This window comes from Chrysochloris asiatica, unplaced genomic scaffold (assembly GCF_000296735.1).
Source record: "Chrysochloris asiatica unplaced genomic scaffold, ChrAsi1.0 scaffold00032, whole genome shotgun sequence".
In the NCBI taxonomy this organism is placed as follows: Eukaryota; Metazoa; Chordata; class Mammalia; order Afrosoricida; family Chrysochloridae; genus Chrysochloris; species Chrysochloris asiatica.
The window spans coordinates 6,080,429-6,099,768 of NW_006408550.1; the positions used below are offsets into that span (position 1 = coordinate 6,080,429).

A 19,340-nucleotide genomic window follows, 5' to 3' on the forward strand; every position below is an offset into this window, starting at 1 on the left:
ATTTAAACAACCAAAGGGCACATTCTGCAAGCCTGCCTCCTGGCCACCAGCACACAGCCTTTCTCTTTCCATGAATCTAGAGTCCTCAGCTGCTTCCTCTCTCCAAGTCCTCATCTCTGCCTCCATTTCTGGTGTTGCTGCTTCTCTGGAAAGGATCCCACATTCCACTTGTGCTCCTCTCCCATGATGGTTCTAGGGTCCTCTGTTCCTGGACTGTAAGATTAACTACTCCCCTGTTTTTGTTATAAAACTTCTATCTTTACAGTTGTGACAGTCACAATTAGTCACGATAACAATTACTCACTAACACAATCTACTTTTGACAGCAAGCTTAAAAACATAAAAATAGGCTATCACATTATTTTATTTCTCTAAACATGCTAAATTCTACTTTAGACTCTCTCCACTCCTCAAGGTCTAGGCATTTTTATCTGGAAAGAGTAATGGTATCAGCTAATCACCACAGGATGCAAATAACTAGCTCTTAAAAGAGAAAAGGACTACAGAAATCATGTAGTGAAATCTTTGCATTGACAAAGGATGTTCATTTTAAAGATACAGCACCAAAGAGGTAATGTGACCTGCTCAAAGTTACATTCCTGAGTCCTTCTCTACCACTATGCCCAGTGCCCGGGGGCCCTTGAGCCCATCTGAACTGCCACAGTCCAGGCAGATCTGTTTGAGAGCTGCACTCCTGCTGACTGAGAAGGCCTCCCCAGAATCAGCATACATGAAATCACAGCGATCTTTGATAAGAGGTGCTGTTGAAGATATCTTTCTCTTTTGTCAATCAGGCTTCTGTATCTATGACTCATTCTTTTTCTTTCTTAAATAATGTGTATTACTGAAAGGATAATATACTTTCCAAAATTCCTGAAATAGTGTCATTTGTTCACCATCAACAAAAACTTGAAGCGCTTCTGTGTGCCAGTCAAGATGAACTCAGATGAATGGGACCGAGTTCCTGTGAGGAGCATGTGGTGCAGGAATCAGATACAGAAAGGTGAAGGGCTAAGAGAGAGGAGTGGCCATGGTGCTGTGGACAGAGGTGGAAACAGGCATGCATACCATCCTGTGGGAAGAGGACAGCATTTCTCTGAGGAGGTGAACTGTGAGCTGAATTTTGAAGAGTGAGGAGGAGTTTGCCAGGAGGAGAGAGCGGGGGAAGCGCTGCAGGCAGCTGGAAGCAGTGGGAACAGAGACTTGGATAGGCTTGTGAACGAGCATGACAAGAGATGGAGAGAGGAGCCTGGTGTTGCTGGAGCTAAGAGGCAGGGTGGGTGAGTGGGTTGTGGAGGAGACAAGGCTTCCGGGGAAGCTGCTGGAGCCAGATTCCAAGGACTGTAAGCATAGGAATAAGAGACCAGATATATATTTTTTAGGAAGATGGCCATGAAGAAATGTAGTAGAAATGGCAATTGCTGTTACTGTTAAGTGCCATCAAGTTGTTCTGACTCATTTGTTGTTGTTGTTAGGTGCCATTGAGTCGGTACCAACTCATAGCAACACTATGCACAACAGAACGAAACACTGCCCAGTCCTGGGCCAACCTCACAATTGTTGCCACGCTTGAGCACACTGATGCTGCCAATCCATCTCCCTGGGGATCTTCCTCTTTTTCTCTGCCCCTCCACCCTACCAAACATGATATCCTTTCTCCAGTGATTGGTCCCGCTTGACAATATGTCTGAAGTATGAGAGATGAAGTTTGGCCATCCTGGCCTCTAAGGAGCACTCTGGCTGCACTCCTTAGTAAACCATGTGGTTATCAGATTCAAAATGGCCCATACCAGTGCATTTCAGCTCACTAATGCCTAAGATATCAATGTTTATGAGTTCCATATCATTTTTGACAATTTCCAATTTTCCCAGATTCATATTTCATACATTCCAGGTTCTGATTATTAATGGATGTTTACAGCTGTTTCTCTTCATTTTGAGTTGTGCCCCATCAGCAAATGAAGGTCCTGAGAGCTTTACTCCAACGAGCTTTACTCCATTCGCGTCATCATGGTCAACTCTACTTTGAGGAGGCAGCTCTTCCCCAGTCACATTCTGAGTGCCTTCAACCTGAAGGGCTCATTTTCTGGCGCTATATCTGACAGTGCTTCTCTGCTATTCATAAGATTTTCAGTGACTAAATATGTGGAAGTAATTCATCTTTCTTTCTTCCTAGTCTGTCTTTGTTTGGAAGCTCATCTGAAACCTGTCTACCGTGGATGACCCTGCTGGTATTTAAAATACCTGTGGCATAGCTTCCAGAATCACAGCAACTCACAAGCCACCACAGTATGACAAACTGACAGAAGAGTGGTGGTTCTGGCTCATAGTGACCCTGTAAGGGGTTTCCAAAGAGTGGCTGGTGGGTTTGAACTGCCAACCTTATGTATTAGCAGTCCAGTGCTTTGTATAGTGCCATACAATGGAGTCTAAAGATATGGATTCTAGAGTGGGCTCTACTGGCAATTAGAATGGGATTTTAACCAAGTTAACTGCTGGAGTTCAGTGAATCTTTGACTTCTTATTTATTTGAAGCATTTGCAAAAAACCCTGCATCTTGAACTCACTAGATCTTCAACTGGTTTTGGAGGGTAAAATGAAAAACATGTCTCCACAAAGGACTAGAAAATGATCATAGGTCTTTTGAATAACATCTAAGTGGTATCCTCCGATCATTTCCTCCCCTTGATATTTAACACAACCAATCTCCTTGCCCAAGAGATTACTCTTCACCTTTACCCATCAAAAGTGGTCACAACTTCCCCTTTTGGATACTTGGCTGTGAATAATTCCTGGGTGTACCTCTGGGAGCACTCGGAAGTGACACTTAGCAGGGCCTACCAGGTGAGGTAACAAACATACAATCATTACTGACAGGGTTAGGAAAACATTTCCAGATTAAGTAAAGAATAACTGTGAAAAAATAATAGCTAACGGGAGCTCCATCTGTCACTGTTGTCAAGGAAAGGGAGGATTATAATTTATCTGCTGTACAAGGTTGCCTTTTCCCCAAATGGGGTTATGAGAAATCTAACCCATCTGGTTTGAAGGAGCTTTGAATTAGCAAAGCATATTGTAAGTACTGAGAACAGAGAACTCCACACGTGCCAAAGTATCCAACATTTGACTTCATCCTGGATCCTCTTAAAAGTTCTAATTACATGTTGTTCTAACAAGAAAAAGTAGTAGTAGCTAGCATAGCACACTTTCTCACCACACTAACAGTCCATCCAACTGTTCTCTGACTCAAAATCCTGTCTCTTTGTTCATTAAGTATTTCTTATTCATTGCACTCCATGATACCTGAGAATTCATACTGTTTGGTTCTCACATTGGTTCAACATGAATTAAGTGAGAAAACTAGGCTCAATCATGAACTTTCAGAGGTGGGTCTGAAGACCCCTAGCATAAACATTTTCATGCACACACAAAAAGCTGATTTGTGGGTCTCTGCCCAAACCCAATTAGTCAGAATTTCTTGCCAGGGGCCCAGAGATTTGCTTAATTAGAAAGCACCCCGTATCACTCTAGTACACCAAAGAGTTTCCGAATCTGTAGACAAAAAATATTTCTACGATCCTTTCTGGTTCTGTAATTTTTTGTTATTCTGGATAAAAATTTATCAAAGGTCTTGTCCCTGAGGAATGCGTAATCTATCCCTGGAAATAGTCTGTAATAAGAATTGCATGGTACCTTGAATTCATTTTCCTTATCTTTAGTTCCTTTGTGAAATGGTCTGTCATAACGGAATTTCCAGATATGATTCACTTTATAGAAACTTTTGATGTTGTCTGGAACACCTTCTCTCTGTAAGACCTCCTGGCTCTCTGGGATGGGAGTCACAGCATATATCTGCAAATCTAGGATGAAAGAGTCAAGGAAGAAACCCAACTTGAGAAGCTTCATGAAACTCTGGCTGGAGTTATGCTCTGGCAGAAAGAAGAAGATGAATATTTATTTCCATTTGGGTCAAAATCACTTTAAAAAACTGGCAAGAACTTAACTTATAGTAAACCATTTCTCGAACTATTGACCTTAATAATTTCCAGGCAGGTGATTCTGACACAGGATCAGGTTGAAATTTGCATGATCCATAAATTTAAATAAATTTACATATCATCAGTTTTGTGTATGTATGTATGGGGGCGCTGGATAGGAATGGCTTGAATCTTGGGTACTTAGAATTTGATTAACGATAACCCTTGCTTTATCTTGTTTTTAAAATAATATATGAAGATTGTGTAACTACCCATGGAGTCCTGGTGTGGTGCTGTAGGATAAGCACTGGACCGCAAGGTCGATTTGAACTGCAAAGTTGGTGGTTCAAATTCACCACTCACTCCTTGGAAACCCAATCCAGAGTAGCTACAAATCAGAGCCAATTCGAAGGCACTTAACAACCACCACCAACACATAGGAATTCTGGTGTGGCGCTGTGGGCTAATACATCAGACTGCAAAGTCATTTGAACTACAAGGTCGGTGGTTTGAACTACAAGACTGCAAAGTCGTTTGAACTACAAGCTCACCAGCTTCTTGGAAACCCTAGACAGGGTTGCTGTGGGTCAGAATCAACTCGATGGCACTTAATAACAACAACAACAAACCAACACATAAGGCAGAAGGTAGAACACTGATACTACCTTTACATTTACCTGTATGGTTCTCCATCCCCCCTGTCACCACAGATGTACAGCAATTATTCTCTCACGTCTTGTATCAAAAAGTCAAATGTTTTGATGTTTTGAAAAATTGTATTAAGGGGATATCAAATTTACCTGCATATTCTTATTTACCTCTTGCTTATCAAAGGATAGCAAAATAGCATTCTTTAACATGATTTCTTGCATCTCTTGCATTTTGGTTTCTGCTCTGAAACTGTATTCATAATTATTAATGGGAATTGCAGGATTTATTTAAGAGCATCATTTTCTAGGGAGAGGTGGAGTGCTGAGGTTATTTTCCTTTGCCCCCAAATCCATGTAATTTCAGGTGAGCAGTTCGAGACAGACAATGGGAGTGGTCTTTATAAAGCAATTACACAAGGCTGCCCCGTAGGCCATGCCTAAGAGCCCTTAAAAGACACTGACAGACCTCTTCTTTTCCTTCCAGGGTAAAAATAACAGGGCAAGAAGAGTCTGAATGATGTGTACCAATAAACACAATGCTATTACTTCCTGGAATTGAATTTGATTTCACAGGGTATGACAGAAAAAAAAATATTCTAAGAGAAATCACTAAAACGAGCTTTATAAGCAAAGTGGACATACAGAACGGTTTTAATTGAAAGGGAAAAACTCTTTAACAGAATATTTAAAGGATTCCTTTTCAACTGACATCCTGATTAAAAAAAAACAAAACACAATAATAAATTTTACTTATAAGGCGCTAAGCTAAAATTGAGATGATGAGGAAGAAAGAGTGAATAAGGCTGTTTAAAAAGCACCAGTGGCAGGAACACAGTAAAATAATGGCCCATGCAATCTAAGTGGAAGGCAGCCTTCTCATGGGGTAGGATACACTGAGCTTCAGCCTGGAAGATGGTTTCGTCAGGTTGGTTGGCATGCTGCATGGCAATGGCGTGGGGGAACTCATTTAGCATCCTCTGTTGGAAGGCTTCTAGCCTCTCGTAGTCGTGCCCACGACACACAAACTCCTTATTCTGGAGACAAAACAAAAAAGAAAATCATGACTATACATCTGGGTGCATTCGTTACATTGTGAAGCCAAAAATTATGACACTGGCAGTAAATGACCAAATAACCAATATCATAAAAAAATAAAATAAAATAAAAATTGTACTGGAACAGCCTGAAAACTTTGCACAAGTATTAAGGATACAGAGCAAAGAACACAAGCTTCACTCTTGTTTTTACGGTTAGGTGTTGTCGAGTTGGTTCCAACTCATAGTGATCCTATGTATCTGTAGGGTCCTATCAATCTCACAATTGTTGCTGTTTGAATCCATTGTTGTGTCTCTATTTCAATGATGGCTTTTCTTTTTCCCTGACCTTCTACTTTACCAAGCACGATGTTCTTTCTGCAGAGATGTCTCCTAGCAGTCCCCAATAATTTAAATATTCTTTGCCATCATAATTCAAATACGTCAAATTCTTTGGTTTTCCCTATTCATTGTCCAGCTTTCTCATGTATAGAGGGAAACTGAAAATACCATGGCTTCAGTACAACACACCTTAATCCTCAAAGTGACATCTTTGCTCTTTACCACTTTGAAGAGGTCTCATGCAGCACACTTGCCCAATCTAATACATTGTTTAATTTCTTAACTGCTGCTCCCATGGGTGTTGATTGTGGATTCAATTAAATTGAAATTCTTAAAAATGTTAATAATTTCTCCATTTATCATGATGTTGCTTATTGGTCCAGTTGTGAGGATTTTTGTTTTCTTTACACTGAGATGCAATTCATACTGAAGACTTAGTGTTTGATGTTCATTAGTATTTCAAGTCTTCTCTGCTTCCAGTTGCATCTTCTGCATATTGCAGGCTGTTGGTGAGTCTTCATCCAATATTGATGTGGCATTCTTAAGTAGCAAATGTAAACAATTCAGTTTCTTGGATTATCTTCTCTGCATTCAGACTGAATAAGTACGGTGAATGGACATAACCTTTTCACACACCTTTCATGATTTTATACCATGCAGTCTATCCCCTTGTTTTGTTCGAACCACTGCCTCTTCATCTACGCACAGGTTCTACATGAACAAAATAAAATGTTCTGGGATTCCCAACTTTCACAATGTTATCCGTAATTTGCTATGATCCACATGGTTGAAAGTCTGCATAGTCCATGAAACACAGGTAGAACTTCTTCCAGTATTCTCTGCAATATATCCCTTGCTCCGAGTCCTCTTTTGAATCCAACTTGAATTTCTGGCAGTTCCCTTTGATGTACTGTTGCAATAATTTTTGAATTATCTTCAGCAAAATTTTACTAGCGTTTGATGTAAGGTATAGGTCATTAATTTTCCCATTTAATAAATTCTTTCATCAGAAAATAAATTTAGTTGATAGGTTCCCTCCTGCATCTTATAAGAGTTCCAGAATAAATATCTGAATTGCCTAATAATTGAAATCATTTTTAAACAATGGTTTTAAGTAACAGCAGTTTGAACACTCAGAAGAACTACTCAAATCATATGTTGTTGTTGCTGTTAAGTGTCACTGAGTTGGTTCAGACTCATAGTGACCCAGTATAAGGTTTCTGAGGAGTGGCTAGTGAATTTGAACCGCCGACCTGCGATCCTGCACTTATCCTACAGTGCCACACCAGGACTCCACTCAGTGCATATTGTTGTTGCTGTTAAGTGCTGTTCAGTTGTGACCTATATAGGGTTTCCAAGGAGTGGCTGGTGAGCTCAAACCACTGACCTTGTAGTTCAAATCAACTTTGCAGTCCAGCGTATTAACCCACAGTGCCATGGATAGGTGCAAGTATTCAATAATTCAAATGTGTTAAGAAGTTACTATGTAGTATTAAGAAGTCATTTTGAAGTAAAATGTCGTTTGGATCTGACATTCAGGTTGTTGAGTAGTAAAAATTACTTAAGTATTTTTAAAAAATATCTTTGTTCATGTTTGCATGCCATAAAATTCACCCCTTTAAAATACAGTTGATAGAGCTACATAGTCAGTACCACTACGTAACTTCACAATATTTCTACACCCATTTTATCTTCTTTCCCCCTCCTCCCAAGCCCTGGCAACCACTAATCTATCTGTCATTAGGAATTCTTCTAATCTGGACATTTTCTATAAATAAAGCCACAGAATTTTTAGCCTGTGAGACTGACTTCTTTCAGTTAGCGCAATGCTTTAAAGGTTCATCCATGTTATAGAACACATTCATATTTTATTTGCTGACTGTATGGATGCCCCACATTGTGTTTCTCCATCCATCTCTTGACAGACATTTGGGTTGGTTGTTTCCACTTTTGAGCCACTATAAATATTTTTGTACAGGCTTTATGCGAACATACATTTTCAACTCTCATGGAAGTGGGATTGCTGGGTCATATTTTATCTTTAAAAACCCATTTCCTGCGAGGAGAAAAAACTATTTAGATCCTTACAATTATATAAATATATTAATTTACTTGATCCATAAAATTATATTAAAATTGATCAACCAATAAAAGGCAGTTTCTTCCGTTGTTCCTTGTCTCTAAATCAGCTTTAGCCTCCTGAGTCTCAGGAGTGCAGTGTCCCTGAGAAGCCGACAGAGGGTGGTCTTCTCTTATATTTTGAAGGGAAAGCCATTTACAGTCTGAAAAGCTGCTTTTAAAAGATTGAAGAGACAGAGATTGATTTATGCTAATTATCTTTTAATCAAAATTTATTCTATTAGCTGATGCTAAACTCTTTAAAATTATGGCTTCTAAACTACTTCTGATTTTTTTAAACTTTACATATTTAATAATCATTGGAGCTATGAAATAATGCATCAGACTGCAAAGCCATTTGAACTGCAAGGTTGGCAGTTCAAACTCACCAGCTGCTCCTTGAAAACCTTATTCAGGGTCGCTATGGGTTGGAACTGACTAGACGGCACTTTAACAACAACAATTGCAATTACTAGAGAGCTGTCTAGGGTATCTTACTTCCTAGATGAACTCAGAGTTCATACATGGCTGTATTATTTCCAGGTATTTTGTCTTCATGAGTCCCTTCTTTCAATAAAAATTATATTGTATGACTAATTTGGTATAAACACGAATTTAACAATAGTAATGTTAGATAACACATAATTATATAATATATAACCTGATATACATTCTATAAGGAGCTCTGGTAGCATACTGGTTATGAATCAGGCTGCGAGCCTCAAGGTCAGCAGTTTGAACCTACCAGCTGTTCCACGGGAGAAAGATGAGGCATTCTGCTCCCGTAAAGATTTACAGCCTCGGAAACCCTGTGCAAGGTTGTTATGAGTTGGAACCGACTTCACGGCACACAACAACAGCAACAATACATTATATATGATACTACTTTCTTTCACCCCAAAATTCATTTCTTTCCTGATTTTCAAAAGAAATTAAAAGTTGCTTTGGCTCATAAAATATTTTGATCCCCAAACACATAACTAACTGTGAATAATGCATCAGCCAGCCCTGGGTGTGATATGGGAAACACTAATCTTTTGGTGTGATTTTGTGCTGGACAGAGGATGGCAATGCAGGCTCTCTGGTGTGCACTCCTTGGAGGGGATGCTGATGAGAGCCCAGTGGCACACTCACTTTCAAAATGTAATCTTTTAAATTCAACAAGTGTCCTGAATTTGCCATTACCTTGGTTTTCAGGCAGCCCATCTGTAGTCAATTTTGTGACCATGCACAATGCTATGCAAATTCTCTCTTAAAGCCACAAGGAAATTTAATATTATGTCCAGGTGGCCCCCAAATATTTGATCATTTCAATCAACTAAAGTAAATATTAATATATCATGTGACTATTATTTATTTCACTGGTTATGGCCTGCATCCAGTATCTTTGGACTTTCTGTTAAAATTCTGGCTTTTCGGCTTGTTCTGGATCCTGCATCTGGCTTGTCACCATCTGACCTCCAGTTCTAGGACTTGTCTGACCTACCAATCCTGAGTTTGTGAGCCCCTGCAGGTATGTAAGCCAAAAGAAGCCTCCAGTCTGGCATCTGACCCGTGAACTTGGGGCTTGCCAGCATCTACAACAGCATGAGCCATTTTGCTGAGATACATCTCTTTTATACACATAATAAGATTTGCTAGTTTTGTTTCTCTAGAGTACCTAGCCTAAGACAACAGATATATTAGAACATTCAGAAAATGGACCTTTGAAGAAATACTTTATAATTTGTTGCTGTTAAGTAACGTAGAGTCAGTTCCAACTCATAGTGAACCTGTATAGGGTTTCTGAGGAGTGGCTCATGAATTTGAACCATGAACCTCACGGTTAAACAGAACAGTGCTTATTCTATGGCACCAGACCAGGACTCCACAGCTTACAATAGTAACACATTACATCTATTTTGTAGGGTAATGTGTATCTTTTCACAAAGTAATCAAGTAGGATAAACAATTGATCTTCACGTAATTCTGGTGGTGGAGTTTCCATATGATGTGAAACAACTTTCTCTGTATTCCGCACTCCACCCCAAAGCTTTCACATTTTTATCTAAAGCTAGCTTGTATAAAAAAATCAAAAACTCAACAGAATAGTGAAACTCACACAAAGGAAAAAAAGTAAAACTACCAAAGATTGTGCATAAATATCCTCTAGTAACCTAAGAAGGGGATAGATAGTTTTTATGTTGGGAAACTATTCAAAACCAGGCATTCTAGATTAATACGGCATTTGCAAACTAAAAGGATTTTAAAAAAAGCTCTGGGTATCATTACATGTCTTAAGTACAGTACTTACTCTTAAGAAAAATGGAAATTTCTTCCCATAAAATCCAACTCTGAAGAACTCTGGTTCAAGACGTTGTTGGTCCATAATTTTATCATATAAAGAGGCTTCCATCATCTGCAAAGCAGAGTAGATGCTCTAAACATTTTATTCCATCTTACAGCACTATCATTTTACAGAAGAGAACCTTTCTTCTACATAAATGAGAAATTCACTTTAATTCACTTTGCAGAACACTTTTATGCTTTAAGGACGGGATCGGAAAACTTGTTTAGTAAATGACCCACGCAACCCGTTGCTGTCAAGTTGATTGTGACTCATGGGAACCGTACAGGACAGAGTATAATGGCCCCATAGAGTTTCCGAGGCCATGAACTTTATAGAAGCAGATTGCCATATCTTTCTCCAGCAGAGGGGCTGCTGGGTTTGAACCACTGACTTTTAACTTAGTACCAAGGCCCCTGGTAATTGGCCAGAGAGTAAGTATTTTAGTCACAACACTCAGTTGTTCTAGCTCCATGTTCTGTAGTTTGCTGATCCCTCTTAAAGGGATCAAGTAAATTATTATACATTACTTCAAAAAGAAGTCCTAGGTATCGCCAAATGCTTATGCTAATCATTCTCTAAATGAAAGGTTGAAAGTTTGGGTCCAACTAGAGACACGTTGGAAGAAAAGCCTGGTGAACTACTTCTGAAAACATCTGCCATTGAAAATCCTATGGAGCACAGCTCTACTCTGACACACATGGGGTTGCTGTGAGTTGAAAAAGTATTGCTACGCACACAGCTTAACTAGGAAATATTTTCTTCAATAGTAAACCAAAATGAACATAAATGATTAGAAACAAAACCTTTCTGGAAAATTCTAGTGCCATATAATACTTACCTATAGATGCACTTCCATCTTGTATAGGGTAATTCAATTCAGGACATTTGGAAGGTGCAATCTTGCTCAAGTTGAAAGGGGATAAACTGACACACCAAAGTGCTGTCTGTGCTCACTGGTTTTACGTATGTCTTTGACAGTGTTGAGACTAAGAGATATATAAAGCTATGATTTCCCATTCATGGTATTATCATCTCCAGGGCTTCCAGAGAAAGACTAATATTGTACTTGAAGACCCTCTTTCTCTCCTCATCCCCTGTAACAGCTCCCGAAAGAGCAGTTGGCATGAAGTGTAATGCTCTGGGTTTATAAAAATCTTAGTGACTATAGCACCCCAGGGCTCAAATGGATAAACAATGTAACCTTGCTTCTGTTACAAGGACATGAAGCCAAGAGAACACTGTGATGTTTTCATATAAACTGCAGTGCCTGCCAGAGCCAACAGGATGGACTGAAGTCAAAAAAGTTTTCCCACTGGTTCTCACAGTAGCAACCTATCAATGAGCTACTGACATGAAATACGATCACAGCTCTTGCCCACTGAACAAGTCCCTTGTGGTGGAAAGGATATATGAGCTGAGAAAGGCTTAGGATATCATCTCTTAAAATGATACCTCAAAATTAAAAGCCAACCTCATAGTTTATTTTGTTTTATTAAATATTAGCTGATGATCTTATTTCAGAAACCCAGAATAGCTTCATCATTGATTCATTGTAATACACTCTTTGTATTAATTATGTTGTTGTTGTTAGGTGCCATCGAGTCGGTACTGACTCATAGCGACCCTATGCACAACTGAACGAAACACTGCCCGGTAATGAGTCAACCTCACAATTGTTGCCACGCTTGAGCCCATTGATGCTGCCACTTGGCCAATCCATGTTGCTGGGGGTCTTCTTCTTTTTCTCTGACCCTCCACCTTACCAAACATGATCAGATGGCATAAATGATTCTAAAGAACAAGGATTTGGAGGGCAAGGGGAACCTATCTGAACCTGAAGTCAAAGAAGGTATAAAATATTTGGTTCAGGGACACAGAATATTAAACTTCTGGGGTACTAAGATCTCAGTTTAAGTTTTACAGATAAAACATATTTCTGAAGCTACAGAGAGTTGACACTGGTCTCAAGTTATTTTAAAAAGGAACTCATTAGCCATTTCCACGATTTTGTTCTGCAGGCTATGGGACTATGAATGACATACAAGTAGAAAGTTCTCCAAACAATAGGGCTACAATGAGCTAATGTATCAAATCCTGGATTTGATTTTGTATTTCAGATGTGGTGTTTTTAGACTAGATCAAGGGCTTACTTTTTGCATATTAATCAAAAGCAGCACATGTATCCATTTGCTATTTCTCTGTATAATTAGTAAAGTAAGCTTCAGAAGAAATATTATTAAAAATAAAAATAAAAAAACTTCTGCAAGACACATCAAGATGATCACAAAGTTAATTTCATAGAACGCTATTGGAAAGCTAGTCCAAAAAGGAATGCAGGAGCCTGATTCGGAGGCTTCCATGTACATTACCCTCATCTTGCTCAGGTTTCTGTAGTCATAATAGCTCTCGTACTGCTCTGCAATCTTCCGGCACAAGATGATGCCGTTCTCCCAACACTGTGGAAGAATGAATGATAGAAATGTAACAATACCACAACATTTAGCTTCTGCCCAGAATTGGGATGTAACTGCTCTCAAGTCATCAAACCTTACTCCTTCATCTTCATTATTTTAATAGTATCAGTCCAATTTTAAGCATGAAAACATCATGTAAAGTATTGCCTTTTTTTTTGGTTAAATGCCGTCGAGTCAATTCTGACACAGAGTGATCCTGCATAGAGTTTCTGAGGTCATAAGTCTTTGTGGGAACAGAAAGCCTCATTTTTCTCCCTAGGAGTGGTTGGCGGTTTCCAACCTTAGACTTTGTAGTTCTGAGTTGGAACTGATCACCTACCTCAACAATAATTATCGTGCAAAACCAGTATTTTTTGGTGCCATGGCAGTACCATCTTCATGAACTACAGTTCCATAGTGGGCATGTAGATGAAAATGCACAGGCCCTCAGTGCTGGGGTGGGAATGATCTCTCTAGAACTGGCACCCCACATTCCTTACTTAACTGAAGAGCACTTACAAATTGTGAGTACATAATCCAGCTGGTTACTGTCACTAAAAATGCAATGATGCTTTCATCTAGCACAGAGGCTGACAAAATGGTTCTGCAAAGGGCCAGACCATAAATAGTTTTGGCTCTGCAGGACACATAGCATAGCATTATAATACTCCATTCTACTGTTGAAGGACATACAGAGGCTCTGGTATGAGTGAGAATGGCTTGAAATGTAAATTTCACAAAATTTTCACAGGTCACCAAATACTCTTCTTTAGATTTCTTTCAACCATGTAAAAATGTCAAATGATTCTTAGCTTGTGGGCTGTACAAATCTGCAAGCCAGACTTGGTCCACAGGTCCCACTTTGCCAACCCCTCATATACTATGATCTCTTAGGAATGAGCCAATATATGCAGCCCAAGATTTTATAACAGTTTAATCCTACAGGTAGAAACTTTGCAGCTGACGAGAACAAAGGCATTTCTTTTGCTATTAACATAATATGTCAGCATAGTTAGATTAATAATAAAGGAGGACAGAACAGAAGCAATTTTCTAGCATCATATTTTCAAGTGTATCCAATTATGTTTTGTAAAAGAATGACAGCCACTGGTTATATTTTAATTTTCTGTTTAACCTTGGCAAGTTGGGAAATATATTTAAATCAAAGACACATATCACCAAAGTAGTCAAGTGTTCAAATCAAATAAACAAATGTAGTCCTTGCAGAGAGAGAGAGATGAATGAGGTGATGGAGGGGAATATGCTTTGTGTTTAGGTCAGTGACATTTGTCACCATGTGCCCACCCACCCCCAGCCCCATCGTCTTGAAGCATGCATATAATGGGATGATGTAAAATTAATTAAAGAAAGTAAGTTTTTGTTTGGTTTTGCTTTACTTTTAGTTTATCTTAAAAACAATGATTTCATCTTTAAAAAAGGGGAATGTGGGCAGAACACATGTTGATATTGAGGGGGACAGGGAGGAGGTAATGATGGGTTTTCAGAGAATAAAATACTGTCAAAATTTCTAGATCAGTGCTTCTCAAAGTGGTTGATACACAACAGAATGGTTGACAAACAGGTTGAGAAACATTAGAATCTCCTGAAGCACCCATTAAAGTCCCACATTTCCTGGCCCCATGTCAGGTCTACTTGGTAAGAAAGTCTAAGGGGAAAACACCGGAGTATGCATTTTAAGAGGCTTCTAGAAAAGCCTGCGTTTAAGAGGTAATTCTAATGCACATTGAAATTTGAGGATGCTTACTCAATGAAGTAGAAAAAAAGGGAGGCCCCAGGTCAGGCAGGGCCACTTACTTTGCCTCTGTCAAAGTTCTGGATGACAGTGAGGTGCAGGCGTTCCTTGCGCTGCCATTCTGTTTGCATGGGGTAGGTCAGAAACTCCCTGAGGGGCCGGTCAGACCATTCCAGCAGCTCATCATATAATAGGAGAGTATAAGCAGCCTCTGAAAGTCAAGTGGAAAGGCACTCATTAAGACAGGATCCCAAACAACCTCTCCTCAAATGGGGCTGGTTTCACACAAAGTAGAGAGAATACCATTTTCAGAAGTTCTCTGCATAGAAGATAAATGTCTAGAACATACACAATAGCAGGTTATTGAATGACTTCCCCTGGATGATATTATCAGAGATTTATATTTAATCTTTTAGCTTCTCTATATTTCCTGTTTCTTTTTTGTTTTGTCCTATAATAACTGTATGCTACTGGGATAATAAAAATGTTTAAGGTTATCTTGTAGCTGGTTCAAAAACGTAAGGCAAACATGCCTTTGTTTGCTAGAAAAGTTCACTCGTTAAGATCCTTGGGGTGGTATTATGAGAACCATCAAAAGGGCATGTTAGAAAGCAAAAGTGGAGGCTGAGTTCATCTGGATATTAAAGGCTTAACACTTTGAAACTGGGAGCTAAAGAGAGGGGCAAAGTAGGCAGAATTCAGGTAGGGCCAAGAAATCAGAGAGGAGGAAAGTGCAGGCAAGGGGGAAAAAAAGCATCCAGCAGTGGAGAAGGAACTGGAGAGTACTGGATTGCTATGTAATAGATTAATAGGTGTGTTTGTATATATGTGTGTGTGAGAGAGAGAGAGATTGAGAGAAAGACTGGAGAAGACTGAGAGACAAAATGAGAGCAGGAGACTGAACTGTTGGTGAGCAAATCCTCAGTAAAGACTATTGAGATCGCCCCATGTTTAGTTCGGTTGGATTTCTTGTGGAAGCAGAGTTGGCATGTGTTATAACTGTTGTTATTGTTGTTGTTAAGTGCTGTTGAATTGGTTCCGACTCCTAACAATCCTGAATAGGTTTCCAAGGAGAGGCTGATGGATTTGAACCACTAATCTTGTTATTTTACAGTTCCAGTTGACATATAGGTAGTGTATTTAGTGTAACATTTGCCATTCCCCAAGTTTCTTCTTTTGCTGCTAACTAAAAGGTTAGTGCTTCAAACTCACCAGCAGCGCATGCAAGAAAGATATGGCAATCTGCTTCCTAAAGCTTGATGTGGCCTTGGAAATGCTGTAGGAGGCAGTGCCACTCTGTCCTATAGGTTTGGTCTAAGTCCGAATTGACTCAGTGGCATTCAGGGTTTAACACAATTATCAGTACGATTTATAATGATAATTCTTTATTTTCATTTATTTGTCATAAGGAGACCACACATAAAGCCCTAAAGTAACATGTTAAACTCTTATACTATATTCTGGTCATTTCAATTGATAAAATAGAGCTGTAATAAGAAGGACGCAAAGACTTTTCTCTTGTCTCTTCAGTGTAAAAGTCCTATGAGGCAAGATTCTGACCTTTTTCTTTTGCAGTTACTTTGGTGAGCTCAATCACTGTTGAAAAACTTTCCTAATTTAACCTACCAATAGTGTCTCATATTCATCCTCCTCTCAGTTTGTGAACTATTACTAACCCCACCTTCCTTAAATACAAATATACAAATGTTCATGTTGCTCACTTGATTAAAAGCAAATAATGGTTCCCAATAGCTAATAGAATACATTTAGGGACTCCTGGTGTGGCGCTGTAGGATCAGCAGTGGATTGCAAACCACCAAGTTGGCTGGTCAGACCCACCAGCTGCTCCTTGGAAACCCTACACAGAATCGCTATGAGTTGGATCTGACTTGACGACACTTAAAATAACAACAAAAGTAACAAGGGGTCCTGCTCTGGTGCTGCAGGATAAGCACTGGACTGCTAATCGCAAGGTTAGAACCAACTTGACAGCACTGAACAATGACAACAACAAAGTGACAAAAGAAGGCCTTCCATGATCTGGTCCCTATTAACCTCTCCACTCTCACATTCTTGTATTTCTGTCCACATCATACAGGTAAAAAAGGAGCTCACCATCTCTTCTAAGTCTTCTCAGTAGTTGCTAAGCCCCTCACCTATATATGTAAAGCCTTGCTGATCCCACCATCAGCTTCAGATGAATGAAACAAGATGCATGCTTACCCAAAGGCATAAACAAGAGAGCTGTCCACCAGGGATGCCTTCTATTGCATAGGCACTGGCCAACCTCTGGTGGGATTGAACGTGAGATGCGCACAGACAGAATCCACTAAAGGGAGTCAGTTAACTGGAGGATCTAGAAACAGAGTTGGATCACCACCATCATGGAGGGTACCACGGAAGGTTGCTTCTGAGGAGCAATAATGACACCAACCAGATCACCAGCTCTGATGTGAGTTTTGAGCAGTTGTCCAGATTTCTCTGAGATCTCCTAAAATGATTTCCCTATGTATCCTTGTAGCAAACACCAAGAATCTAAGAAAACCTCAGGTGTACCTTTTGTCCCTCCTTCCATATCTTTTGCTTGCTCCTGCCATCTGAACAAAGGGTTGTTGTTGTTAGTACGGTTGAGTCGGTTCTGACTCATAGCGACCCTGTATAGGGTTTCCAAGGAGCGGCTGGTGAACAAAGGGTAATTCCCCTCACATTTCATGAGTAACAGAATGGGCCCTCACAGCCTGAGTCTTCAAACCTTCTCTCCTCAGCTGAGGAATAGCTCCTTAATAAGCCATCACAGGAGATGCTGTCTTGTTTTTCAGATTCTTTTGTGTTTTCTCACAGCACCTGAGAACTCTGAACACAGTCTAGAGACTAGCTAATTATTTCAAAGGCAAAAGGATGAGGCGGGCTGAGCAAAGCACTGCAGGATCCTGCAGTTGCCCAAGGAGAGTGCTAAGGAGGAAAAAGTTCTTTCCAAATCAAGCTTGGCCTGGGAAGGTCCAGGGGATGGTTGGTGGGTCAGATGCAGGTGAGGTACCTTTAGGAAGGGCTGGAAAAACAAGGAGGCATTGACTGGCTATCTGAAGAAACTGATACATGATGAATGGAGGAGTGAAGACAGATTATAGCTGTTGCAGAATTTAGTTCAGGTAAATGATGATGTGTTTCTGGTGAGCATACTAGAAGCTACACCTTACAGGTGTGAACAACACAACATACCAATGAGGCCAATTTTAAACAAGTTAATAAATTGCAAATATTTTATTGTAATATGTGGTCCATTTATTTCTCTTTCTCTCTTTAGAATATTATGTCTTGAAAACAGAAGAATGTATCATGTTCAAATGGCAATCTCTGACAAAGTGTTTACAGTTTGAACAAAGGGCATCACCACATAATTAAATATGGGCCACATCATTACATCCTTTACAGAAGTATACAGTGTAGTAGGAGTCCTGGTGTGGTGCTGTAGGACAAGCACAGGACTGGAAGGTGGGTTGGAACCACAAGGTCGGTGGTTCAAAGTTGCTAGTTGCTCCTCAGAAACCCTAGCCTGATGGCCCTGAGTCAGAACGGACTCAATGGCACTTAACAACAACATAGGGCAACAAGCAAAAAAGAAATACTAGAGAAAAATGGAGTTGAATTAGGAGTAGAGGACACTGACAAGAGTCTGCAAAGAGTTAAGTCATTTAATCATACACCTATAAAGACAGAAAGGTTCCCAATGATTTCACCTTCTTCAAAGACACACAAAAATGAGGACATAAGAGAGAAAAAGAAAACGTTATGTGGGAAAAGGACTTACTTCATATGACTTTGGGGAACATAAAAACTATAAATTCAGCACACAAATTAAAGATTTGCCCATTTCTGAAATATCGTCAGACAGAATTTGGGCTTTGTTTGAGATCCTAGAGAATCAAAATATATCTGTTACATATATGGGAATAGGAATAGCTTGTCTTCATTTCTCTCCCTCTCAGCTTTCTTTTTTTTTTTTTTAAATTAGCTACTAACTACTTACAAATGAACATTTAAAGCTTCAGGCCACAAAACTGGCTCAAACAACCTTGCCTTATTAATTAAAACTATCAGCACATCTGTGTGAAGAGATAATGGGGTGTCCTTAGTGATTAAGGAATTATCAATATTAAAGGAGGAAATCCGCCCCATAGGTTTTAAAATTTAATTAATGAGTCCATTCATTACTGTGGCTACATCTCACAGTGCTAGGCAGTATTCTAAGGAAATGAGAACACTAAAAAAGAAAACATTATCTGTCTTCAAGAAAACATAATACTCTTCAACTGGACAGATATATATGAATCTAGTTTGAATCTAATTGGATTTACTGTTTGCTAAACCAAAAGTGTCTAAATTCTTCAGAACATTTTAATAGAACTCTCTAAGTGTCACAATATAATATTTTTAAAATCTAGGCTATGATGTAAACTTATTGATATATACAGAACCAGTGTCTCACTTACCTAATGCTTTTATAATAACAGAAATACCACAAGTAGATGACTTCAATGAACAGAAACTTAGTTTCTCACAATTTAGACCCTAGGAGCCCAAATCCAGGGCGCCAGTCTTCTCTATGTTGGTCCATAGTCTATGGGGAAGGCCCTTATCTTCTTTCCACATCTGTAGGACTGGCATTCCTTGGACAAAGATCTCC

The 19,340-nt window shown here is 39.4% G+C and overlaps 1 protein-coding gene across 1 annotated transcript in view; it reads right to left on the bottom strand.

The window, feature by feature from the left end:
- Positions 1-19,340, bottom strand: part of DOCK4 (dedicator of cytokinesis 4) — a 360,754-nt gene that overhangs the window by 37,047 nt on the left and 304,367 nt on the right. Inside the window, exons 36-40 of the mRNA XM_006859354.1 lie at positions 14,719-14,867; positions 12,820-12,906; positions 10,415-10,519; positions 5,520-5,661; positions 3,694-3,860 (exon numbers count right to left, since the gene is read on the bottom strand). Of these exons, the coding sequence (XP_006859416.1) occupies positions 3,694-3,860; positions 5,520-5,661; positions 10,415-10,519; positions 12,820-12,906; positions 14,719-14,867 (650 nt within the window). The remainder of the gene's footprint in view (positions 1-3,693; positions 3,861-5,519; positions 5,662-10,414; positions 10,520-12,819; positions 12,907-14,718; positions 14,868-19,340) is intronic.